This window comes from Diabrotica virgifera, chromosome 1 (genome assembly GCF_917563875.1).
Source record: "Diabrotica virgifera virgifera chromosome 1, PGI_DIABVI_V3a".
In the NCBI taxonomy this organism is placed as follows: Eukaryota; Metazoa; Arthropoda; class Insecta; order Coleoptera; family Chrysomelidae; genus Diabrotica; species Diabrotica virgifera.
The window spans coordinates 421,021-448,073 of record NC_065443.1 but is presented as its reverse complement, the minus strand read 5'-3'; the positions used below and the strand labels follow the sequence as shown (position 1 = coordinate 448,073).

Genomic DNA, 27,053 nt, shown 5'->3' with positions numbered 1-27,053 from the left:
GCTTATTTTTGAAAGGGGTTTTGTTGAAAGGCCTCGAACGAATCACTAGTCACGAGTATGTATATGCAAATTTTGAACAGCCATATCTTAACCAATTTTTGTCTTCCAGAAAATCAAAAAATTCCAAATATTTAAAAAAGCAACACCTACATTTTTTACTCTTTAAGATATTTGGTATCACTAATAATTTTTAAGTTATTTTGACAAAAGTCTTTTTTTTCAAAATTAAAGATTTAAAAAAATTTACTTTAAAACCAAATTTTTCCACAAATAAGCACTTTGAACTGATGAAACTTACAAACACAAACAATACATAAAGTTACTTGTGAAGTGGTAACGATTAATTCCATTTGGGCTGTTAATTAGAGGGAGTTTTTAGAATATTTTTAACCAAAAAAAAAGAACAACTGTATTTTGAGCGTAACCTGCTTACTCTTGCTGCTGGAAACTTAAAAAAAAATAAAAATAAACGTTTTCTTAAACACTTTAAGAAAGTTGTAATAAGTTTTCCCAGAAAAGTGTTTCATTTTTTTTTATTTCACGTTAAAATATTCGATTTGGAATTTGAGATATAAGAGCTTATTTTTCACTATAGTCTGTTTTTAAACAAGAGGAGTTATTCAAATTTCCCGCGCCGTACACCTTGTTTGTAATTGGTACAACCTCAGGCAATTTTACTCATATCAAATTTTGACACTATTGGCATTTCATAGGTTAGTTTATTTATTTTATCAGCAATTTTTGTATTTTCTGCGTTCTTCCTTTTATTTTTAGATTTTTAGTCATACCGTCAAAGGCCGATATGATCAACCAAAAAAGAAGATTTTTCTAGTGACTTTCTTGGGTGTGAATCTGCCATTTAGTTTACCTACTCCTCTTGGTTTTAAAACAAAGCTTAGCAATAACTCTGCTTCTACTGGGTCTACAGACCTGACACATATACCATTTTTTCACTTTTTTATAAGCTATATTTACTATTTGCTAATTTTTTTTCAATAAAGTACCTACTTTTTGAGTTATTTGCGAAAAACCGTATAAAAACGTTTTTTTTTTTTTGTTGAAAAATGAACATATTCACTCGCAAATATCTCTAAAAGTATTGACTTAGTGAAAAACGCTATAAAATAGAAGTTGCTTAGAATTAGTCAGTTTATCCAATTCCGGACTTATTTGAACGTATTTGTTTTCATACCCTATAACCGACGAAACTCACCTCCAGATCAAAAGCACATATCGGCACAATATCACTTTTTTTCTTTAACATATTAGCTATAGGTACGTGTCCCAAATTTTATGTCAAACCAAGCGTTTCTTCAAAATTCTCACCAAAAACCCTAAGTAAATTAAACGAAAATATAAAATGAATTTTTCAAACAAATATTTTAAGTCGGTATGAGAAATTTTAATTTATCAGATGAAATCAAATAAACACAATTCAACTCGTAAAATATTTAGACCCTTGCTTGGTAATCCAGCTGAACAGGTAAAGAACCTACCTTTTATGTAGTTTATAATCTGAGAGGATGGAATATTTTACCAAAATATTCCATCCTCTAAGTTTACAATAGACCTTTTCTACCTGTCCTCAAAAGATCGGTATTTTTAACTCGTGGCAACGTCGAAAAGCGGCAAAATGATGGGAAATACACATTTTTATGTGGTGGAAGTCAAAATGGTTATGAAGTGTAAAAATTTTTGTATATAATTTAAATTTTTAAAATTAAAATTTTAGAAAACTGAGAACGATACAGGGCGTTAAAAAATGCGCTCAACAAACATACACGAATTAAAATTCGAAAATGATAGTATTTCTTGGTGATGCCAAATGACTGCAACATGAAAAGATGACATAATGATAGCGGGATGTATATATATATATATATATATATATATATATATATATATATATATATATATATATATATATATATATATATATATATATATATATATATATATATATATATTGATGTGATCTTGATTATTGATATGAGATAATATTCTTATATGTCACTTAATTTAATCAATGTATTAATACTAATCTAATTAATTAACCAGATCACATATCAATATGTTTTAAATCTCAGGGCGAATTATAAATTAATTACTTACTTTCGTGGCTTCTAAATATTTCTTAATGGTTCCTAATCGGGATAGAAAAGAAAAGAGTAAAACAATACACACATATGGGTTACAATTATAATCAAAATATTTTTTATTTTATTTAAAAGGCAATCAATGCTTAATATTTGCTATTTCTTATTATTCTTAAACATAACATTTACAAATGGGAATTTTGGCGAATGGATTTAGTGTCCGCAGTCATATAAACCCAAATAAACAACAAACAACAAATGGGAATCTTATTTCCTTTTGGTTTTCAATTGAAAGTTTTTATTAACCTTTAACTATTAGGAGTTATTAGCAACAACTCTATTTAAGTTTGATGAAGCTTTTCTGATATTATTGATTATGTTATTCAATTTTTTATGTGGAATTTAATACGAAAAACCCATACATTCATGTCCAAACAAATGAGACTGACCTTTTCCTGGTGAACTGAAAATGTCCTCACACAAGACCCGTTTCCTGCTATCCTTGGCTGCGATCAAACCTCGTCCTGGCTTCCAGTAATGTTCTCCTTTGAAAAACTAGCTCGAATAGCTCTCGTTCCTGCTTCTGTCGTGATGCTGTGTTCTACCTTTTTCGAAACTGCTATCAGCTACCGGGACACTCTTGGCTCAAGGAGGTTCTTTTACTCTCGACCTGGCCTACTTCTCGTTCCACGATAGATACTCCACACTCACGGAACTACACCGGCTTTCTCACTCTCCGTACACTACCGTCTACTACTCGACTTCACTTCTCGACAGCTCAAAACATTCTGATCCCACTTTGTCATTCATTCACCTACTTTCTAAATATCCCTTCCAGATTCACAAATCAGTCTTCCACCACCAACTCTCATTCGCAGTATTCCTCAAAACCAATTTTTAATCTTTCTAAATATGCTTAATGGATTTCAAAAGAAAATATTTAATTCCCATTCTAAAATCACTTTCTACTATTTACAAATTTTAATGACCTATTCTCTCTTTCAAATGAGTCTTATTTAGCATAGGCTAATGATCGAAACCTTCCGCGAAAAACGATAATGAACTATCATCTATTTCACTGAGTTTTTTCTAAGCACATTGTTCCGAGTTTCGTACGCTTATTCTAATCACTTCTTAAAATTAAATATAACAATTTTTTGTATACAGGTTGTTCTAAATTTATATGCCCGTGGTTGAGAAAATTGAAAATATTTTATATTAAATTGAATTTTGTTTATAATTATCAAAATTTAATTTTCCTATCAAATAGAAATATAACCAATCCCCGCCTTGTATTCGATAAAATTTATCTGCATTTTTAAATAAATTTTCTCGAGGCAAAACCAACTCCCTGTATATTTCCTTACTTTAATCTACGTCTTATACCCCTTCTTCTTGTATTACTCTAATTAGTCCCACCTGTAGAGTAATTGTTTCCTTATTTTCAGTGTCCTCACCCTGTGTTAGAGTGTCGGCTATTATGTTGTCTTTCCCTTTTTCCCATATCAATCTTCTGTCTTTTTCCTCAGATTTTTCACATACTTTTACCGTGTATTCTGCATCCTCGTTTTCATATGCCTCCTCTTCAAATGCCACTGTTTCGATCATATCTTTTTCGCTTTCATTTTTTTGCTTTATTTCTTCTTCTCCTGAGCTCGTCTCCTCTTTTGAGGAATCCCAGGTTTCCTTTGTTTCTGATACTCTCAAATTTTCTTCTTCTGGGCTCAGCTCTTCTTTTGAGGAGCCACAGGTTTCATTTTCTTTTGTCTTTTTCTGACTTTTTCTCCCTTTTCTTCTTTGTCCTTGCTTCATTGCCAAATTCATTTCCACTGTTTGTTCTTTACCTGATTCGTCCGTATTTTGTTTCTCCTGTTCCTTGTCCTGTTCTTCTTCTTTTTCTTCTGTTAGATTCATCGTATTATTTTTAAAATCTATCACTACATGTTTTTCCGCCAATTCGTCAACTCCTACTATCATGTCATGTGACATGTTTGGCATTATTACACATTGTAGTGCATACATCTTCTTACCCAGTCGTACCATTACTCGTATGCCTTCATTTATAGTTGCCAATGTCCGTTTGTTTGCGCCCACTAAATTTACCCTAGGTATTTTGTAAATTAAATTTGTTAAGTTAACTTCTTCTATTAGTTTTCTGTTGACCAATGTTATTTCAGATCCAGTGTCTATCATAATTTTAATTGGTTTCTCGTTGATAAATCCATCCACAAATTTTAAATTAACTCCATTTTTCTTTTCGTTGTTTCTTGCCAATTTAATAAACTCCTTGGGGTTACAAAAGATTCCTGTTTGATTTTTGGTTTTTAGTGAGCGCCGTCGTGAAGAAACGCCGGTTGCTCATCGTTGTTTATATTTTCGTCATAATGTCTCTCTCCGTCATATCCATCTGTCTGGGTATTATTTACTTCTCTTCTATTTTCTCTTGGTCTGTCGGATCTGTTTCGGTTTTCTCGATATCCCTGTTCATTTTGTCTACCATTATTTCTGTTTTCTTGATTTGAGCGTGTGGTGTTTCTATTCTGGTATTCTCGATTTCTGTCCTCATTCCATTGCCTATTTCTTTGTTCATAATTTCCTCTTCCGTTGTCTCTATTTTCGTTTTCCCTTCTGGGATTAAATTCTCGTCTTGTATAGTCCCTCCTATTTTCATTTCTATCTCTGTACTCCTGTGTTTCTCGGGGCCTGTAATCTTCTCGCGACCTTCTTGATTTTCTTTCTCTTAAACGCAATTCTCTTATTTGTAGGAATTGGCATAAACTATCTATGTCTTTGTAGTTTTGCAATGTGATATGGTCTTCCAGCGTTTCTTCGAAATGTCTTGCAATCAGTTCGACTAATTGTTCCGATGAGTAATTATATTGTAAATGTTTTGCGTTATAGTAAATTTGTAATGCATATGTCCTTTCTGATATACCCATCCTATCATTGTATTTCCCATTTTGCAATTCCTTGTTAATTTCCAATTGTTGGACTTTTCCCCAGAAATAATTCAAAAATTTTTGTTCAAATTGTTGCCAACTGTCAAATTCTTCTTCTTTGCAATCGAACCATAGGCTTGCTTCATATTTTAGATGGTTTCTGATAGTTTCTTTTGCCGTTTCGAAATTTCCGATGTGCTGTATTTTCTTTTTCAGGCTATTTATGAACGGCACTGGGTGTAATCTTCTTACATCCCCGCCAAACCTTATCTTCACGTCATCTGTGCTATGTATAACCATTTCTCTTCTTTCTCCGACATTCTGTTGAGTATTGATTTCCGCAATCTTTCTTTCCACTTCTTCTATGTCTGCTTGAATAGCGTTTTGCAACTTGTTTTCCAAACTTTCCATTTCTTTTTTCTGGCAATTCGTTAACTCCTTCATTTTATTTTGAATTTTCATTTCTTGTTCTTTCATGTGGTCCTTCATTCTCATTTCTTGTTTTTGCATGTGATCTTTAATTTTCATTTCATACTTTTCTATGCGTTCCTCTATTTTCTTATTGTTCTCTTCTATCGCTTGTTTTGTTTCCTGTTGATTGTCATCCATTTTTTTCTCCACTTTATCCATTTTCTGTTCCATTTTTTGTTGTGATTCATCCATTTTTTTTGATGTTTCTTCCTGATTTTCTTGCATTTTATCCATTGCCTGTTTTGTTTCCTCCTGATTTTTATCCATTGTCCTTTTTGCTTCATCCATTTTTTGTGACTGGAGTTGCATCAGTTGTAATAGTTTATCTATTCCTGATAATTCTTGCTGTTCTGATGCCATGATTGTCGTGTCTAAAATATCTTCTTGGTCTGAATGTTCTTTTTGTTTTTTGTTGTCTTTGCTTTGGCTTCTTGTCACAGACATTTGTTTTCACGAAGTACTGTCCCCGCCAAATATGAAATTTTTTACTAGTATGTTACCAAGACGACTTTTTCTCACCCAAATATTATAAATTGTCAATAAATATATCAAATGTAAATATCGTAAAAATAAAATATTAAATCAGTTATGTAAAATTTGTACCTAAAGAGATCTAAAATTTTATGTTATCAAATGTAAGTATCTCCCTTTTTACCACAGGCATATAAATTTTCATATACCGGCGTTACTCTTTCTATCCTTCAAATTTGCCACTAGAAATACTTTTCAATGCTTTCCACGTTGGACGACAGTTGATGTGATCTTGATTATTGATATGAGATAATATTCTTATATGTCACTTAATTTAATCAATGTATTAATACTAATCTAATTAATTAACCAGATCACATATCAATATGTTTTAAATCTCAGGGCGAATTATAAATTAATTACTTACTTTCGTGGCTTCTAAATATTTCTTAATGGTTCCTAATCGGGATAGAAAAGAAAAGAGTAAAACAATACACACATATGGGTTACAATTATAATCAAAATATTTTTTATTTTATTTAAAAGGCAATCAATGCTTAATATTTGCTATTTCTTATTATTCTTAAACATAACATTTACAAATGGTAATCTTATTTCCCTTTGGTTTTCAATTGAAAGTTTTTATTAACCTTTAACTATTAGGAGTTATTAGCAACAACTCTATTTAAGTTTGATGAAGCTTTTCTGATATTATTGATTATGTTATTCAATTTTTTATGTGGAATTTAATACGAAAAACCCATACATTCATGTCCAAACAAATGAGACTGACCTTTTCCTGGTGAACTGAAAATGTCCTCACACAAGACCCGTTTCCTGCTATCCTTGGCTGCGATCAAACCTCGTCCTGGCTTCCAGTAATGTTCTCCTTTGAAAAACTAGCTCGAATAGCTCTCGTTCCTGCTTCTGTCGTGATGCTGTGTTCTACCTTTTTCGAAACTGCTATCAGCTACCGGGACACTCTTGGCTCAAGGAGGTTCTTTTACTCTCGACCTGGCCTACTTCTCGTTCCACGATAGATACTCCACACTCACGGAACTACACCGGCTTTCTCACTCTCCGTACACTACCGTCTACTACTCGACTTCACTTCTCGACAGCTCAAAACATTCTGATCCCACTTTGTCATTCATTCACCTACTTTCTAAATATCCCTTCCAGATTCACAAATCAGTCTTCCACCACCAACTCTCATTCGCAGTATTCCTCAAAACCAATTTTTAATCTTTCTAAATATGCTTAATGGATTTCAAAAGAAAATATTTAATTCCCATTCTAAAATCACTTTCTACTATTTACAAATTTTAATGACCTATTCTCTCTTTCAAATGAGTCTTATTTAGCATAGGCTAATGATCGAAACCTTCCGCGAAAAACGATAATGAACTATCATCTATTTCACTGAGTTTTTTCTAAGCACATTGTTCCGAGTTTCGTACGCTTATTCTAATCACTTCTTAAAATTAAATATAACAATTTTTTGTATACAGGTTGTTCTAAATTTATATGCCCGTGGTTGAGAAAATTGAAAATATTTTATATTAAATTGAATTTTGTTTATAATTATCAAAATTTAATTTTCCTATCAAATAGAAATATAACAATATATATATATATATATATATATATATATATATATATATATATATATATATATGTTGATGTGATCTTGATTATTGATATGAGATAATATTCTTATATGTCACTTAATTTAATCAATGTATTAATACTAATCTAATTAATTAACCAGATCACATATCAATATGTTTTCAATCTCAGGGCGAATTATAAATTAATTACTTACTTTCGTGGCTTCTAAATATTTCTTAATGGTTCCTAATCGGGATAGAAAAGAAAAGAGTAAAATAATACACATATATGGGTTACAATTATAATCAAAATATTTTTTATTTTATTTAAAAGGCAATCAATGCTTAATATTTGCTATTTCTTATTATTCTTAAACATAACATTGACAAATGGGAATCTTATTTCCTTTTGTAAATCAATTGAAAGTTTTTATTAACATTCAACTATTAGGAGTTATTATGAACAACTCTATTTAAGTTTGATGAAGCTTTTCTGATATTATTGATTATGTTATTCAATTTTTTTTGTGGAATTTAATACGAAAAACCCATACATTCATGTCCAAACAAATGAGACTGACCTTTTCCTGGTGAACTGAAAATGTCCTCACACAAAACCCGTTCCTGCTATCCTTGGCTGCGATCAAACCTCGTCCTGGCTTCCAGTAATGTACTCCTTTGAAAAACTAGCTCGAATAGCTCTCGTTCCTGCTTCGGTCGTGATGCTGTGTTCTACCTTTTTCGAAACTGCTATCAGCTACCGGAACACTCTTGGCTCAAGGAGGTTCTTTTACTCTCGACCTGGCCTACTTCTCGTTCCACGATAGATACTCCACACTCACGGAACTACCGGCTTTCTCACTCTCCGTACACTACCGTCTACTACTCGACTTCACTTCTCGACAGCTCCAAACATTCTGCTCTCACTTTGTCATCCATTCCCCTACTTTCCAAATATCCCTTCCAGATTCACAAATCAATCTTCCACCACCAACTCTCATTCGTAATATTCCTCAAAACCAATTTTTAATCTTTCTAAATATGCTTAATGGATTTCAAAAGAAAATATTTAATTCCCATTCTAAAATACTTTCTAACTATTTACAAATTTTAATGACCTATTCTCTCTTTCAAATGAGTCTTATTTAGCATAGGCTAATGATCGAAACCTTCCGCGAAAAACGATAATGAACTATCATCTATTTCACTGAGTTTTATTTAGCATAGGCTAATGATCGACCTTCCGAGAAGAACGATAATGGTACGCGTCATTCACTTTGTTTATCTAAGCACATTGTTCCGAGTTTCGTACGCTTATTCTAATCACTTCTTAAAATTAAATATAACAATTTGTTGTATACAGGTTGTTCTAAATTTATATGCCCGAGGTTGAGAAAATTAAAAATATTTTATATTAAAGTGAATTTTGTTTATAATTATCAAATTTTAATTTTTATATCAAATAGAAATATAACAATATATATATATATATATATATATATATATATATATATATAAGTAGTATAGCAGACGGGGTTCTAACTCACTTTGGTAACCTGTCCATCAGGGTCTCCGAAGCTGATGGACAGAAGAGCCTCCTTTGACCTTGGGGGTGTACAAGAATTACAAGAAGTGATCGTCAATGACCAGAGGGTTGTAAGAAGTGGTCGCTTATCTCTACATCTCTTCTTCTTTCCCGAAGAATTGTCACCTTGTCACCTGTCTCACCTGTATTTTCTTTGTCTTAAATGTTATGAAGAAGTAAAAGAAGCGGTCGGCAATGACCAGAGGGCTGTGTATTTGACCACCTTGTATATCGAGTGCAAAACTCATCGCTTATCGCTTCATCTCCTCTTCTTTTAGTTAAATTTGTACAGGGTGATCGAAATTTGAGACTTTAAAATTGTTTTTGTAGGTGTTGGTGAGTAAAAAAAAGAACTTGTGTGACTTGCTTAGTCGTATCCAACCCAGCCTAGCCTAGCCTAGCCAGATAGAAATGTTTTAAATTTGGAACTTAAAGAAAAAGCAACGTACCAAATCTAAAAGTTTGAGGGAAGTTAATGGTAGAAAAGAAAAACAAAAAATAACTATAAATATTTATTAATTAGAAACAATACAAACTATACAATATACTTAACTAAAATTAACCCTATGCAGCTCCACCAACGGAAAAGGTAACTGCCGCTCTCTTGTCCCAATTGGAAAGTCTCTGTCGTTGTGCAACTCTATTATCCGGCGACGCCCCTGTGGTGGTTGAACTGTAGGAACTTTTATTCTGCAAAATGTAGCTAATTATAATTTTCAAAATCATCTTGTTTTACTGATTGACGTCAATATAAATGATAACTGCATTTTTACGGGTCAAAAAGGTGAACAACTGATGTAAATAAGTATGCATTTTTCCAGGTCAAAAAGGTGAACTTTGATGTAAATAAGTTTTCATTGTTTATAAAATTTACATTTTTACAGGTCAAAAAGGTGAACTATGTTTCCGCTGGTGGTTTTGTTATCGTCCATGGTTGAATATGTCCTAGTGGATATGTTCTATCACTAATATGTAGGTTCTCAATAATATAGCAGACGGGGTTCTAACTCACTTTGGTAACCTGTCCATCAGGGTCTCCGAAGCTGATGGACAGAAGAGCCTCCTTTGACCTTGGGGGTGTACAAGAATTACAAGAAGTGATCGTCAATGACCAGAGGGTTGTAAGAAGTGGTCGCTTATCTCTACATCTCTTCTTCTTTCCCGAAGAATTGTCACCTTGTCACCTGTCTCACCTGTATTTTCTTTGTCTTAAATGTTATGAAGAAGTAAAAGAAGCGGTCGGCAATGACCAGAGGGCTGTGTATTTGACCACCTTGTATATCGAGTGCAAAACTCATCGCTTATCGCTTCATCTCCTCTTCTTTTAGTTAAATTTGTACAGGGTGATCGAAATTTGAGACTTTAAAATTGTTTTTGTAGGTGTTGGTGAGTAAAAAAAAGAACTTGTGTGACTTGCTTAGTCGTATCCAACCCAGCCTAGCCTAGCCTAGCCAGATAGAAATGTTTTAAATTTGGAACTTAAAGAAAAAGCAACGTACCAAATCTAAAAGTTTATTATACAAGATCGATCAATTTACATTTTTTTTTTTTTTTTGAGGAACTGAAAGAAAAAACAACGTACCAAATCTAAAAGTTTATTATACAAGATAGTTTAATTCATAATAGTGATACACAGCTATGTCGTTCCATAAGGTTGTTTTAATATCCATCCAATACGACCACGTCACCTGATCAATGTACCGGGCCCAAATTAAGTCGTCTCTGTGTAGTGGATGGTCATCTGGTATTTGGGCATTGTAATTTTTTCTATAATTAAAATCTTCATCGGACAAAATCTCTTCTTTAATTTTAAGTACACCCACACCAGAAGCTGGTAATGGTCGATGGATTAAGGGCTGAAATAATAAAAAAAATTAATCACTAATAGATGAATATTTCGTACTAGTGTACCTTTTTATGAATCAGGCATAGTTTCATAACAATACATATTAGTGTCCTTGTGAATTTCTAAGGATCTGTCACAAAAACAAAAAAATCTCTTACAATCAAAACATGGTATTGTTCCATATGTTTTTGTATCCCAGAAGATTGTAGGTAGAGTTTGAGGTATTATGGTTTTTTCAGTCTTAAATTTTAATTTTACAAATCGTTTTTGGTCTATGAAAACTGCCTCCCATTTATTTAATTGAGACTAAAATAAAAAGGAGCTTTATTTAAAAACATATTTTATTCAATGTATAAATACCGTACCAGCTGAGCTTCGTGTTGAGTGGCTGTAGATTAATTAAAAAACGATTTACAAAATTTTATAAAATAATAATAATAAATTATTTATCATTGAAACCCCATGGAAGAGTGTCAGGGGATAAATAATTTATTATTCTCTTATCATCGTATGGACTGAGTGCTACCTTTATTTGAGACATTGTATAAACATCATGCTTTTTCGAAATGATTGAATTTTGGTAAATTTCCACTATTACTTTATTAAATAAACTTGCATAATAATCATCATATGACAGTTCTTTTAATGCAGATTTTTTGATTCCTTTAGCCTTTTTTATTTCCGCTTGCTGATTTAAAATTTTCATAGTGTACATTTTCGAACGTAATCCTATGAAGTGTGTCATCAATTCCCCTTGGTTCTCATCTTTCATGAGACCTAATACTTTTTTATTCCGTAATGGAATACTATATACATTATCCTCTTTGTAGTCTGATGTGTCAAATTTGTCAATATCTTCTTTAATATGTTTATATAAATCATCAACAAAAAACTGATATATTAAACTATCTGTATCGGTATATAACAATTTTGCTTGATCTTTAAATTTTTTTATGACATAATTATAATGAAAGTCATATAAAATGGTTTTGGAAATATCCAAAATACACATCCCTATATATATTGGTTTATTAAAATTGACTTTTTGTTTTGTCATTTCAATTATTACAGTCTGTTCATCGAAAATAGTACAACTATGAAAATTAGGTTGTGAGATATAGAAATTTGCTCCATATCTTCCATTATATTTGTTAACAATTTTTATTTCTCTATGTTTTCTTACATTTTCAATACTTTTTCCGTATGGGGCATTGATAAAAAGTTTAAATAAGTTTTTTTCAAATTCATTTTTGCTTTTCTTTCGCAAGTCAATGTTTAGATCAATATATTTTTTTAACCAAGGGGATTGTTTAAATTTCAAACATCGATGAATTTTTATTATTTTCAAACCTAAGCTAACAATCTGTTTCAAATATATATAATGAATAACATATTTTTTTTTATCGTACAATGTGGTTAATAATTTAGGAATTGTTGAATTAGAAGATGGTGGGATTATGTGTTCAGGACAAAGAGGCAAATCTTTATGTAAATTAAAAAGTTCTTTTGGATATTCGATGTCTATCTCAAGTATGTATCCATATTCTCCATCATTGGGACAATCTAATATGTTTTCCTTATAAATATCAGTCAAATTAATCCATTCAAAGCCTGCATATGGCAACGCGTAACTCATCGCTGTACCATAAAGATTATTAAAATCCCAATATATTAGATAAGAGACTTCTTTATCAGGATTGTATTTATCTTTCATATATTTATTATTAGCTTCTCCATATCTATTACTACATTGTGAAACTCCTCCTCGTTTTGCTTTTTCAAAAAACAAAACCATCTCACTCTCTCTTAATAATTCCAATTCGATATTGGTTACTTTTAACATAGCATCAAAGGCTAATCCTGGTAAAGTATAATAATGAAGACTATCCAATCCATAAGTTTTTAAACACATAGATCGAAAATTCTCAAAAATATCAGTCAAAAGTAGTACGTCTGTTTTTAAATACAATTCTGCATATTCCTGCAGGTTTTTTATCTGAAATCTAGTCCAAACGTTGCAGGCATGTTGATAGTCCTCTTTAGTAATTCCCTCGTTATTGACTTTACTATAAAAATCGTCAATAGATGGAAGACAAGTGACCTGTAACTTCTCCCAACTGTCTAAATACTCATAAGGGAAAATACCCTTTCTTTTAACCAAATTAAACTTCGAATCATCATTAAAATATCTGCGTGTAATATTTTTTTGGTTATCATCTAGATATGAGGAAAGTTGATCTAATGAACAAGACATAAATCTAAAGGAATCAATAAATCTAAAACTAATATTAGTGCCATGGATAAATTTGGTAAATGATATATACCTCTCTTTGTTTATCGGTAATAGTGATAGATGTCCTTTTATATCAGAGTTAAGACTTTTAATTAAAAAATGGGCGTCGTAGCCAGAGAGATTATGAAATGTGACAGGAATTGTGTACGAAGTCCTATAATTACTGGAATTAAAATCTTTCTGTTCTTTATCAGTTAATGTTATAACTTTTTGAAATTTTTGAAATAAATTTTCTCTATATATTTTCCAAGCAATCTCTTCCAGTTCTTTTACAAACCATGTTTGACAATCACGACCCGTATATATTTTAAAATAGGATAAAGAATCATCATAAGAACATTTAAAATAATAAGCTATACTGAAAGCTTCATGCTTTTCAGTGAAACAAGTTTTCAAATTAATATTATTATTACATTTGGTAAGAATACTTTCAAGATCTGCATATATAACGAACGGAACACGTTCTTTGTGATTAAAATTTTTAAATTTCATTATATAATTTTTTTCGGTAGGTAAAACCATTTTAACAGAATTTAGCTTAAAACAATCGTCTAAATGATTTTGTAAATATGTCTCACTACTAAAATGATTAAAACATCGCTCACAAAACCATTTTTTATTTCGAATGTTCCCAATGTTTTTACCACATAATCTTGAAAAATGTTTAATATAAGCAAAATGAAATACCCTCTGTTTTATGTCCTCCTCCTCATCATTATCATCACTTACACTATTCTCCATGGCATTTAATACAAGTAGATTTATACGAGGAGAAAAATTTGTCTGGCTAAATATCAAAGGTAGAATTTCGTTTCTTGTTCCTAATGTAAAGACATTTATAGCAAGTTTATTTAATTTTTCAAATTTTGGAATATCTTTAAGATCAATGGGAAAACTGATGTTATTAAAGTTTAATATTTTACTAAAGTGAGGATAGGATGATGTTCGGTCAACATTTTTTGTGGCAGGATGTAAGGCAGCAACAACGGACCAAAGAAAACAATAAGGATCAGAATTCCTAACATTAATTACACTTCTAGTATTTTTTATAGACTTAGGTAGCTCAACGTATGTTGAAATACCACCAAGTAATGGATCATATTTGTTTATATTAACTTTTAAGTTTAAAATGTGAGATAGTGCCCATCCACTGTCTTTTTCTTGAAAATCTTCAAACTTTCTTAAAACTCGATCTATACAATTGATTTTATACCAATCCTTTATGTTTGTATTTTGATCAATTATTTCATTTTTCGTGGAAAAATGTTTAACAGACGTTTCCCCATCTTGAGGTTTGATGAAAAGTCCATAAAAAATTACATTAACTTTTAACATACATGAAACTAAATTTTTCTTAATTTGAACTGAAAAACTTTTAAAAGCCTTTTCCATAAATAGTTTGGGGTCTTTATATTTTAAATTTATAATAACGCCTGTCTTAACTCTGCTATTAAAACAAGATTCCAAATCCTGCCACAATAACCCTCTATTACTATTTTTTCTAACATGTAATCTGTTTTTAAAATTTTCTACATAGGTTTTAAGGATGGACATGTTCGCCTCTACACAATGAAAATTTCTAATACAGGTAGCCCTATTTTTTATACATTTTTTTAAAAGTAAAATTTGTTTTTTCAAATATTTTATATATTTTTGTAAATCAGTTTTAGTTTTAATTAATCTACTTACTGTTTCAATCTTCTTCACCATTTCAGTGGAAATTTCATCGATCACTTTAGCACTCATGTTGACCAAAACGTTATACAGACCAAACCGTTATACCAATAAAATCCTGTATTTATGCATTTCAGAAAAAAAAAATACAGTGACGCATTTCTACAACACGCTATTCAACGTGATTATATTATCGAAAACACATTGAAGGTTAACGCTGACGTTAATACATTTTTAAGTCAAATAGTTCACGAAAATACATTATATGCAGATAAGCACATTTTATTCAAAATAAGCAAAGTTTGTAATAATAAACGTTTTAATGATAAACATGTTTTCTGCATTTCAATAAAGATCAAATAGGTCAATGATATCACTGACGTTAATTTATTTTTTTATTCTTACTACTTAAACTCGTGTAATTTTAAATGAATCCATCAGTTAGTCAGTAAACGAATAACTAAACACTAGCAAAATGACCGGAGTACCTTGTCAATTAGTGATTATTTCCGAGGATCCAGATAACTTACCAATAAAGGACGCCTTTGTTATTGTAAAGCAGTTATTTATGTAAGTATTTTACTTATTTAATTTTTTATTTGTTCTACATGATTTTATTTCGTCTGACTGTTTAATTTTTTTTTTATTATGAATATTTTATTGGAGCATTATAAGTTATTCCAGATCATTACATTTGTAAATTTTATGTTCTGATTTGATTTCTGATTTTCTTTGAAAGACTGTTGGTTGATTCTGTTTTTTTTTTTATTTCAGATATGGTGTAGAGGATGTGTCACTTAAGGGAGATAAAATATTTGTCAAACTATCGTACTCACCTAATAATAAGACATTAAAAAAGAAGTTTGGATACCTTCCAATAAGGTATATGAGAATTAAAATAGACAACGAGGAGGAGTTCCATGTACTGGAAGATATCTGCAAAAGATACCGCTTCAACCTTCTGGACGATGAGGTGGAGGAATTTGAAAGGTACCAAGAAAAAAAACAGCTGGTGGGTATAAAGCGACCATTTCTTTCTCCTCCTCCTCCTCGTCCTCCTTCTCATTTTGGTCACTCTTCTCTTCTACCAATGACTTCATCTTCTACACCAACGAATTCAACTGCTCCACCAACGAATTGGGCAACAACATCAGCAGAATCACCAGCAAAAAAACAAAAACGAAAAATGACGAGGACGACGACATCACAAAACCCAGAGGAGGTACTAGATCTTGACGAACTTAATATAGATCATTTCCTGAGTCAGAAATAGAAAAATTGGGAAAAAGTATGTAGATTTATTAAATAAAATGCGTTTTTAATTATTATCTCTTTTATTTCTCATTTACACCTTTTACTTGATTAAAAAATAGTGATCAATCTTTTTGCGATATCGACCATCATTTATGTCGCTATCTTTGAAAATGGATAAGAATCCGTAATTTTCATTCCAACATATTGAACATATTTTTTTTAAATCTTCAAAAGTCATATCTGTTCCAACGTGATCGTTGTAAATGTGTTTTAGATTTAAATCGTCTTGTTTAAATACAATTAAAATATTTGCATTGTCTCTTATAAGATGCTTAGGTATTTTTGCATAACTCTGACTCAAATAAAATGGATCCACCTGAGAATGTCGAGACATGCTAAAATATTCCCGAATAACATCTTGGTTGTCACACGCAACATCATCAAAGATAAAAATGGAATTGGGCTTCGCTTCAGATGGGTGCATTATATCAGTACTTCCACTGTAAGTATAATATCCTATTCCTTTAATTGGTTCTAATAAAGTTTCTAAATATTTGTACTTTGGTTGCATTAATGATTTTGAGTAAATATACACATTTTCAAATTTTACTCCATTAGCATGTTCCAATAAACTTATCATCACATTGGTCTTACCACAATTTGAAGGACCAACTATAAGACATCTAATAGTTGAAGGAAACAAAACTCCATGCTTTTTAAATTTATTCTCAATTGGCTCCAATAAATTATTCTCCACATCAAGCGTAGTCTTTTGTTTTACAAGCTTCATGTCTGGTATCAATTTGAAAATAAATGTGTTGTGCATCTATTAATAAAAGACCATTTTTAATTTTTATTATTTATTATCAACATTTTCTACAATATTTATACCAATAATGAATATTAAATACATTGTTTAGAGCACATTGCAAATTTTCATTGGTATGTTGAAAACACGTATGAGCTTTAAAAATATGTTTCATAGTTTCATCTGAAAGTATATTAGGTTCATCTTCTACACAATCAATGCGGTTTTCCATGAATTGTTCCAAATATTTCTTTGTTTCATGATTTCTCACCAATATTGTTTCATCCAGTATGTTGTCGTGTAAAAATTTTGAGATGTCTTCATATTTTAGATGAGTATCACAATGCCACGATTGCCAACTTAAACCATGGTTTTGAACAAATTGTTGTTCGATACATTTCATATACGATTTATTTACCATAGCTTCTGTTACTGGTAACACAACCATTCTGTGTATCATCTTTTCTGTAGTAGGATCTAAAATAGCAATTTCCCTGCAAAGAAAGACATCTTCCGCAGGAAAAGAGAAACCTTGGATATCTACAATGAACATGTTTTCACTCTCGATATTCTTTAACAACCAACAAAATCTTGCAAGTGGAATGTCTTTTAAATATTTTTCTATCCCCACTTCTTATATTACATCACTTTTATTTATCCAAGAGTTGTGAGAATCGTCAAAACCTAGCCACTTGACAAAAACTTTGTTTCCTTTTTTCTTCAATATTTTTTCTACTAAATAACTATCTTTGTGTTTAACTTTCTGCAATTGCTCTTTATAAAATCCTCCTAGAATTTCTTCACCTCTATAATCTTTTAACAAGTATGTAATAGGGTTCCCAAGTTTTATTTTATAAACAATGAAAATTTCATTAGACCAATTTGGATTGTATTTCTTGTCAAAAACTCCTCGATATTTTGAAATGCGTACATGATCACCGATATGAAATTTTTGACTTTCCAAATCAACCATTTTAATGTGATTGTATACAGTATTCAACAATAATTTTTCATGTTTCTTTTTAACATCAACCGGTTTCATGCCTATTGTTGTGTGAACTTTGTTATTGTATTCATTAACAACTTGATGTAAATTATTAATCCATTTGTAGTTACCATTGAAACTAAACTGTTTCCAAATCTTTGATTTAATCGTGCGAATAACTCGCTCAGCAATCGCAGCCTTTTTCTCACTGTATACATTGTAATGATTAATGTTATATTTTTTCAACAATGTTTTCATATATGGATTAAAAAATTCCGTTCCCATATCTGTTTGAAGATTATTTGGTGTTTGTTCTTTAAACACATGCTCCATACATTTAGCTACTTCGACACCTGATTTATTTTTCAGAGGTAAAGCCCATAAAAATTTTGAGAAACAATTTATTACAACCAAGATATATTTGAAATCTCTGTTTGTATTTGAATACTTTTGCATATCAATCAAGTCAGCTTGGAATAAATCATTAAGAGATTTTATAATAATTCTTCGTCTTTTAAAGTTAATTCTTGCAGGTTTGTGTAACTCATTAACAATATCTCTTTTAACAGACATGATATTTATTCTATAATGTTTGCCTCTTTTAGTTCTTCAATAATTGAATTTATTTCATTTGTATGTCCTGTATGCCCAGCTAACTGTGATGATAGTAATAACCTCAATCTAGCTACAAGTTCGTTTGGATCATCCCAGTGGACGTAATCTATTTTATTGTTGTTTACTTCCATAAGTAGTCCTTTACCTTCTGTTATTGGTGCAATTATTTTTTTATATTTTTTTAATTTACTACCATCTATCTGTTTACTTGATAAATAATGTCTTCTGTGAGCATTCGTAGCTACAACTATTTTTGCATAGTTATTTACATCTTGATCTGTAAAATTAGCTGGGTGTTTCTTAAACAAAAGCTCATATAATCCAGACGTACCTTTATATCTTTTGTTTTTTAAAAGAACATCAGCACCATCTATGTTGATTTCGGAATTCCCAATCAGCAGCTTTTCAGATGTTTCATCAAATCTAACTCCATATTTATGATCAAATTCTTTATTTAAAAAATCAGCCTGCATCTCTGTAATATATTTCCTAGGTAATGGATCATACTGATCCAAAAAAAGTGTACGTTCCTGGTTAGCTTCAAATCGAGTTTCAGAGTTTTTATCATTTTTAATCTGTTCTTTTATATCATCCACTTCAATGTTTTCTAATATAGAGTTTTTAATATCACTTGTTTCATAAATTTCATCATCATCCACTTCAATGTTGTCTCCTTCTGCTTCATCAATTTCATCATCCACTTCAATGTTGTCTTCTTTGATTTCATCATCCACTTCAATGTTGTCTTCTTTGATTTCATCATCCACTTCAATGTTGTCTTCTTTGATGTCATCATCATTTTTAATGTACCTTAAAGGTTCATATTTGGTTGTTTCATTTTCAGAACCTGAATTCTTATTCAACTTGGTCTCAATATTTTTTAAGTGTTTTGTAATTGGATTAAATAAATCTTCTTGGATTATTTGTCCTTGCTTTAGTTGTCTCAATTTACTTTGAATGTTTTTTCGTTTAGTTATAAGTTGTCTCTTTATATCCTTATTCATTGTAGGGCTCGCAACCTCTGAACAGCTTTGAATCAGGTCTCGAACAGGTCTCGATCAGGTCTCGAACAGGTCTCGATCAGGTCTCGAACAGGTCTCGATCAGGTCTCGATCAGGTCTTGAACAGCTTTGATCAGGTTTTGATCAGGTCTTGATCAGGTCTTGAACAGGTTTGATCAGGTTTTGATCAGGTCTTGAACAGGTTTGAACAGGTTTGAACAGGTTTCAAACTGGTCTAAATATATTTGTTCGATATCAGAACAGTTATGAAATTATTTATTGTGTACATGGTGTTAAATAAGTATTACACAAAAAAAAAAAAAAAAGTAAATATTTTTATTGAGAAACAATTATTTATACAAATGAATACATTTTTAATGCCCTATAACGGATCCTTGAGATTCCATAAGAATGATGATGATGATTAGGAACGTAGGTAAAGTTTAGTTTATGTTGGGGTTTAACCGTTCCATTTTTATAAAGATATTCTATAGCACTTATATCATCGTTGCTCAGTTCTTGAGGACGGCGTTCTAGATATAATTTATTCATTATCGAATTGTAGTTTCGGTTATCGGTTAGCCCTAAATAGTGACCAATTTGGTGCGTTAAAACCAATTGCAAATTAAAACCTGGTGTCTCAAAGTCGTTTAGTTTTAAGTTCCATAAAACATTTTTTAATATATGTATTTCCCCACATGGAATTTGATTATTCAACGTAGGAACTATTGTATGGGCTATTTCATTTCTAACATTTTGAATGTCAAAAAATAACTTACATTCCTCGGCTGGTAAACATAAACCTGTTATTCTATGGGTATGCGTATCAAATAAAATTGATAGCTTTGGTGCTTCTTCTGCTGTACAATTAACTTGCTTAAACTTAATTCCACTTGCATTGCTCCATGTATTGATAGCTTTATGGACTACTCTAGTAATTGAAGAGTCTGCATTTAAAGTACACCATGTTATTCGTTGCCTATTAATAATAAATGGTTCTCTAAAAACGTTAAACGCAAAACACACATTTAACAATGCGACGAACCAAAATATTTTGTGTAGTAACATCTTTGATGGATTTTATTCATTTAACTGTTTATGAGATTGTTACCGGCTTTTATATCATAAAATTGTAGTGTCAGCAAAAAAAAACAATATTTTTTTTTTTAAACTTTTTATTTAAAAAATTACATATTTATTTCACAATAGATAAAATACAGTTAAAACATTTGAACTACATTAGTTAGCGGATTATAATTAACAATACGGTCATGTATAATTATACAATAAGCTGCTGTATTAACTGGTATATTCTTATTGGTTTCAATTTCTATTCTCATATCAACACTTCCCGACTTAACTGATTCATTTTGTCTGCTGCAGTCAATAACAAATATGGGGGCAAAAGAACCAAATTGCTCCAAACTAAGACATGGATCTCCAACTTTATAATAGTACGACTGTTGAAATTGTGCATACATTTCATATGCAATGGCATACTGTTTCTTATCAAAGTTCAAGTTCAAATTGTCATACGGGTACATTTCAGAATTTAGAAATAGTTTTAAGTTTGTAATATTACAATGATCGAAATGGCTCGCATCTTCTTTTATGGCATTCTTTTTGGCAGTCTGTAAAGCAAACAAAACAAATCGTGGTCTTTCTAGTAGACTAGTAGTTTTTACGTTCCAGTTAAATTTCATTGTTTGTGGTAGTAGCGGAATTTCATGATATTCCCAACTTCTGTATGCAAGTTCTAAATTAGATCCATTTTCAATAAATTTGTATAAACGTAACTTTTCCGAATCTGACACTTGAATATGCGGCATTTTCCATATAAATTTAAATATTTCAATTTTTGGTTTTGCATTTTCCATTGTAGACGTCACTGCATTTAAATCTGTTGAACTTCTTATCAATACAAGTTCCTGGCGGATGTTAACCAGGATTCGAGTATAATCTTCTGAAAAACCAAGTAACAGTTTGAGTGGAATACACGCACTAAAATTTCCTTTTGCGTCAGTTGTTATTGATGATGGTTTTTCATAGTTCCAGCCTATACTTTTGTATCGGTTAGATTCACTTTGCGTAAACGAAACATAGTTTTTTATTGTCGTTGTTATACCTAAATTTCTCACTCTATCTATTACACAGCCTCCAATTTCATATCGTATCTCATCAAATAAATACATCAAACCATTATTAACAAAACGCAAAGTAGTGCTTTCTTTCCCATCATCCGTTAGACGCCCTTCAATATACAGATAACTCTCAGAAGGTAAGGTGTATATATCTTGAGTCTGAATAGGTATCCTTATTTCATCACAATGGTTAAAAGTTGCGTTGGCATAGGGTAAATGACTATGCATTTCTCGACTCACAACTGAGTTATCAACCAATACATGACCTCCAATATTCAAAATGTTAAAACTCATATTCGCTCTTTTTACAAGTACACCTCAAGAAAATCCTAAGTATTCTAGTATTTATAAAAAATCTAATTCTGCACCAAGTATTTCTTATGCTTTTCTTTTTTCCTGACGTTGTTGTTGTTGTTTTTTATTCTAAATCCCAGTGAGGTTAAAAATACTTTGTTTTCAGTTGTCAACTGTTTGAGCGTCTGCTTATCACTAATATTATTGTCAAAACTTTTAGTATTATATACACTGTTCACACCTGGATTAGAGTTATAAATTACAACCATTATTATATTTTTTTTAAATGTAGTCTTAACGTAATAACTTCTCGTGTGAAATTAACAAGATTACCATCCTGGTCAACTATTTTAATGAAAATTTCATCAATATATCTATTTGTGACAGGTAGATAAATTACTTTTTTTGGAATTTCAACAATTTTGTATCCCGGTAAGACATTTGGATAAAACATGTGAATGATATGACCTTGATTTTCATTGACGTATGAATTAGTGATTAGATTACATTCCACACAAATAGAATTAACCTTTGTGATATGCACAGGATTCTCGGCTACGTGAGTCTTTGAAGGTGAAAGCCGTTTTGATGTAAATCCCAATAAGGAGGCAATTGTATGTGGTTTTTCAAAATGAATTACTTTGTTGCTTTTTATTTCACATTTGAGTGTATTGTTATTAATTCTCATTTCCAGACTTGTAGGTTGTTCACTATGATGATGTTTTTTAGCCACACTTTTTACTACGTTTCCTTGCAGTGGTTTCTGTATTATATTTTTATCAATTTCTGTATCATCTTTACCTGGTGTTTGATCTAATTTTAATTCTAATTCAGTTATTTTTTCAGTTAAATATTTTGAAAGATCATCAACTTCATAAGCACCATGTGGAATCGTTATATCGTGACCATTTATATAAAACTTGTTGTTTGTTTGGTCTATATTTGGAATTGTATTGTATGTCATAAAATCAATTAAACCCAGTACATACTGTTCATTTTCGTTTAAAATAATTGGTGGATAAATTTTTGTTGATAACACCGATTCTCTTCCAGATAACACAAAAGTGAACGACATGTTCAAACGGAGATCATACAGTAAATAAAAATTATTCTTTTAAAACAGGTATTTATTTAAAAAATCTAAACACAATTGTCCACAATTTACAGTGTTATAAGATTGATAAATTTTATGATTATATACAATGTGACAATAGCCATTTGAATTAAAGTATGATATAGCTTCCATAGGCGGTCTCAAGTTTCCAAAACTATCAAAATACACAACTTTAGATTTGTTCTTCTTGTACGCTGTCCAATGAGTTCCAGGACCGTCTTTATTATCTAAATTAATAATTCCACTCTCATGTTGCCAAATTTTTTTCGGAAACGCGTTTCTCATAAATACACCTCTGAAATATGGAATTTTCATTAATTTTGCGTATTTTTGTAACTCTACATTTGTCAAAGCATGTTTTGGAATATTTATTTGATCCGCCTTCTTCATAAAAAAATACCCATTCCACTTTTATATGGTTTCAAGTATAAACCTTTTCCAATTGCTAATGCTTCCATTTTACGATTATGACGTTGTTTTTCAAGTAAATCTTCTTTAGCTGCTTTTGCATCGTTTATCGTCTTCACGATGGCGGAGGTGCCACCGGCAATAGTGCCCAAAGCGCTTAATCCTGCAAATATGGGTATTAAAGGTAATATACCTCCAGTTTTCGGAACCTGAATTACTCGACCACGTGGTTTTTTTATGTTCTTGTAAGATTTCACAATTCGCAATGCTTGTTGAATAGCTTCCCTTAACGTTCTTGGTTTGCTTTCCAATAGTTTCTTTCTAATGTCTCGAATTACTTTAACTAAACTGAAATACTTTTGTTTTGGAATTTTAGAACCTTTTTTCTTAGAGACCTTCCTTTTAGAGGTCTTTCTTGTCTTTTTCTTACTAGCATTCATGTTAACAGTTTCTAATGAACTAACTGTATTGTGCATTTGATCTGATTTTATATTCAAATTTCATGTTACTGTCCTACGGGTATATAATAAGCGTATTCAGCGACATTTTGTCAGTCAGTAATTAATATGTGTCTCGAGGTGTACACGCTTAACCCGGAAGATTTCTATTCAAGACTTTCAACTTTTAACAATTGGAAGGGGAAGAAATCAGAAGTAGAGTTAGCTGCTTGTGGATTTTACTTTCTTCAAGTAGAAGATATAGTTAAGTGTTTCAAATGTGGTGTAGAAATATACAAATGGGAATCAAATGACAATATAATCGGAGATCACAAAAAATTCAGTCCTGATTGTACTTTTGTAAAAAGAGTGTATCCTATTTTTCTTAAAATCAACAACAATAAAGAAAATTTTGAGTGAGGCCTGTACCTGTAAAACATAAAATTATGCCTGTACCTGTGAAGTATAAATGTCCAAAGTGTGGAGGAGAGACTGATATACCTAATTTAAATTGTATAAATTGTGAGTACATAAAATTATTGAAATCGAAATCTGGTGCTAAGAATATACCAAGTAGTATGTTTGGGGAAATGTGAGGTTATTTGTTTAAAGAATAGAAAAAATATATATATAAACACTTATCTTAGACTATTTATTTACTAATTTGTAAGTCGTTGATGAAGATGTTAAACGCTGCCATTAATAAACTACCTTTTGAGCTGCACATCCCTGGTGGATATAGGTTTTGTGGACCAGGAACCAAATTGCATAAACGATTAGCAAGAGGAGATAGGGGAATAAATGGGTTAGATGAAGCGTGTCGTGAACATGATATTGCATACTCTCAAAATAAAGAGTTATCAAAACGACATGAAGCTGATAAGATTCTAGCTGAAAAAGCTCTTGAACAGTTTCGATCAAAAAATACAGCATTTTCTGAAAAGTTGGCAGCACTTGGTGTAGCTGGAGCAATGAAAGCAAAAGTGAAATTAGGTATGGGTCTTAGTTCTGTTAATTATAAAGCTGTAACAAAAAGTTGTACTAAAGAATTAAATAAATCTAAAGATATGTTAGAAAAACTAGCTGCAAGTATAAACCACTGTACCTTATTACTACAGGGATTAACTATTTCAAAATCAAGAAAACGCACACAAAATGTCAAGCATAGAAATAAGCAGAAAATACAACAAAAGCTATTAAATCACAAAAGAGCAAAACAACAAATTTTAGATGATATGAATGTAGACATTTCAAATGAGTTCGCTAATGACTCTATAAACAGAGGAGACACAAGAGAAAAACGAAAAATAAATGATGAAAATATCGTTATTGATGCTAAAAAACAAAAAACTGATGTAAACGAAATATTGAACAATACCCCTAAACGAAAACGTGATGATAATGATACTACGTATAACCAACCAAATAAAAAAATAAAATACAATGTATAGTTTGATACCAACTCATTTATTAGTAGCATCATGTCTTTGAGTGAGTATAGACATAAAGTTGCACAGTTTCAAGAGAAAGTCATTGAGTTACAAAAAGATATTAAAGTATATCAGGATTTAAGAAAAATTATTAAACAATTAGAGAACCTACATATTAGTGATAGAACATATCCACTAGGACATATTCAACCATGGACGATAACAAAACCACCAGCGGAAACATAGTTCACCTTTTTGACCTGTAAAAATGTAAATTTTATAAACAATGAAAACTTATTTACATCAAAGTTCACCTTTTTGACCTGGAAAAATGCATACTTATTTACATCAGTTGTTCACCTTTTTGACCCGTAAAAATGCAGTTATCATTTATATTGACGTCAATCAGTAAAACAAGATGATTTTGAAAATTATAATTAGCTACATTTTGCAGAATAAAAGTTCCTACAGTTCAACCACCACAGGGGCGTCGCCGGATAATAGAGTTGCACAACGACAGAGACTTTCCAATTGGGACAAGAGAGCGGCAGTTACCTTTTCCGTTGGTGGAGCTGCATAGGGTTAATTTTAGTTAAGTATATTGTATAGTTTGTATTGTTTCTAATTAATAAATATTTATAGTTATTTTTTGTTTTTCTTTTCTACCATTAACTTCCCTCAAACTTTTAGATTTGGTACGTTGCTTTTTCTTTAAGTTCCAAATTTAAAACATTTCTATCTGGCTAGGCTAGGCTAGGCTGGGTTGGATACGACTAAGCAAGTCACACAAGTTCTTTTTTTTACTCACCAACACCTACAAAAACAATTTTAAAGTCTCAAATTTCGATCACCCTGTACAAATTTAACTAAAAGAAGAGGAGATGAAGCGATAAGCGATGAGTTTTGCACTCGATATACAAGGTGGTCAAATACACAGCCCTCTGGTCATTGCCGACCGCTTCTTTTACTTCTTCATAACATTTAAGACAAAGAAAATACAGGTGAGACAGGTGACAAGGTGACAATTCTTCGGGAAAGAAGAAGAGATGTAGAGATAAGCGACCACTTCTTACAACCCTCTGGTCATTGACGATCACTTCTTGTAATTCTTGTACACCCCCAAGGTCAAAGGAGGCTCTTCTGTCCATCAGCTTCGGAGACCCTGATGGACAGGTTACCAAAGTGAGTTAGAACCCCGTCTGCTATACTACTTATATATATATATATATATATATATATATATATATATATATATATATATATATATATATATATATATATATATTTATGCACAGATATCAAAGTGAGGTCCTGACATTACGCGCACTTAGTGAGGACCGGTAGAAAACGTAGACATAATCGTTTCAACTCTTCATAGTGACCTTGACAAGTAAATAGCAATTAAAAAATGACGAGTATACACAAAAAAGATTACGTATATGTGCCCCGTATTGTTCAAGTATATTGCCACCCAAGTGAGGCCATTACACGCAGCTATTAAAGTGAGACTGTATATACTTTTTCGTTATGCGCACAAAGTGAGGACAACTTTACGTGTATATTTCCTTACAGCTCATCAAG

At 31.2% G+C, this 27,053-nt stretch overlaps 4 protein-coding genes across 6 annotated transcripts in view; 1 reads left to right on the top strand and 3 right to left on the bottom strand.

Annotated features, from left to right (window-relative positions):
- LOC126879562 (uncharacterized protein DDB_G0283697-like) overlaps nucleotides 1-7,396 on the bottom strand; it is a 316,279-nt gene extending 308,883 nt beyond the window's left edge. The window contains exon 1 of one of the 2 annotated variants that reach the window (XM_050643341.1): nucleotides 6,992-7,396. The gene's annotated coding sequence lies outside the window, so the exon portion shown is untranslated. Of the gene's footprint in view, nucleotides 1-2,766; nucleotides 3,184-6,991 lie in introns of those variants that run through there. The other variant, XM_050642905.1, reaches the window with a different exon arrangement.
- A 3,357-nt stretch (nucleotides 7,397-10,753) lies between these two features.
- Nucleotides 10,754-15,197, bottom strand: LOC126887958 (uncharacterized). Of its 2 annotated transcripts, none has more exons than XM_050658080.1 (2): nucleotides 15,001-15,197; nucleotides 10,754-11,028 (listed from the first exon to the last, which is right to left on the bottom strand). In XM_050658080.1, exons 1-2 carry the CDS (start codon nucleotides 15,055-15,057, stop codon nucleotides 10,771-10,773), a joined length of 315 nt encoding a protein of 104 aa, XP_050514037.1. In that variant the 5' UTR covers nucleotides 15,058-15,197; the 3' UTR covers nucleotides 10,754-10,770. The 2 variants fall into 2 exon arrangements, with proteins under 2 accessions (XP_050514037.1, XP_050497147.1); XM_050641190.1 differs by lacking the exon at nucleotides 15,001-15,197 and adding an exon at nucleotides 11,084-12,209.
- A 125-nt stretch (nucleotides 15,198-15,322) lies between these two features.
- LOC126883315 (uncharacterized) lies at nucleotides 15,323-16,310 on the top strand. Its single transcript, XM_050651170.1, has 2 exons — nucleotides 15,323-15,555; nucleotides 15,760-16,310. Exons 1-2 carry the CDS (start codon nucleotides 15,461-15,463, stop codon nucleotides 16,256-16,258), a joined length of 594 nt encoding a protein of 197 aa, XP_050507127.1. The 5' UTR covers nucleotides 15,323-15,460; the 3' UTR covers nucleotides 16,259-16,310.
- A 4,558-nt stretch (nucleotides 16,311-20,868) lies between these two features.
- Nucleotides 20,869-21,477, bottom strand: LOC126880628 (uncharacterized). The gene has a single exon (XM_050644644.1). It carries the CDS (start codon nucleotides 21,475-21,477, stop codon nucleotides 20,869-20,871), a length of 609 nt encoding a protein of 202 aa, XP_050500601.1.
- Nucleotides 21,478-27,053: the final 5,576 nt, after the last annotated feature.

Bases quoted from the DNA above. Each gene is read 5' to 3' on its own strand.
- LOC126887958 (XM_050658080.1), bottom strand. From the start codon at position 15,057: ATGAGTGCTAAAGTGATCGATGAAATTTCCACTGAAATGGTGAAGAAG. The intron at 11,029-15,000 runs GTAAGTAGATTA...TTATTATTTCAG, and splicing joins TGGTGAAGAAGATTGAAACA to CCCTTAATCCATCGACCATT.
- LOC126883315 (XM_050651170.1), top strand. From the start codon at position 15,461: ATGACCGGAGTACCTTGTCAATTAGTGATTATTTCCGAGGATCCAGAT. The intron at 15,556-15,759 runs GTAAGTATTTTA...TTTTTATTTCAG, and splicing joins ATTGTAAAGCAGTTATTTAT to ATATGGTGTAGAGGATGTGT.
- LOC126880628 (XM_050644644.1), bottom strand. From the start codon at position 21,477: ATGCCGCATATTCAAGTGTCAGATTCGGAAAAGTTACGTTTATACAAA.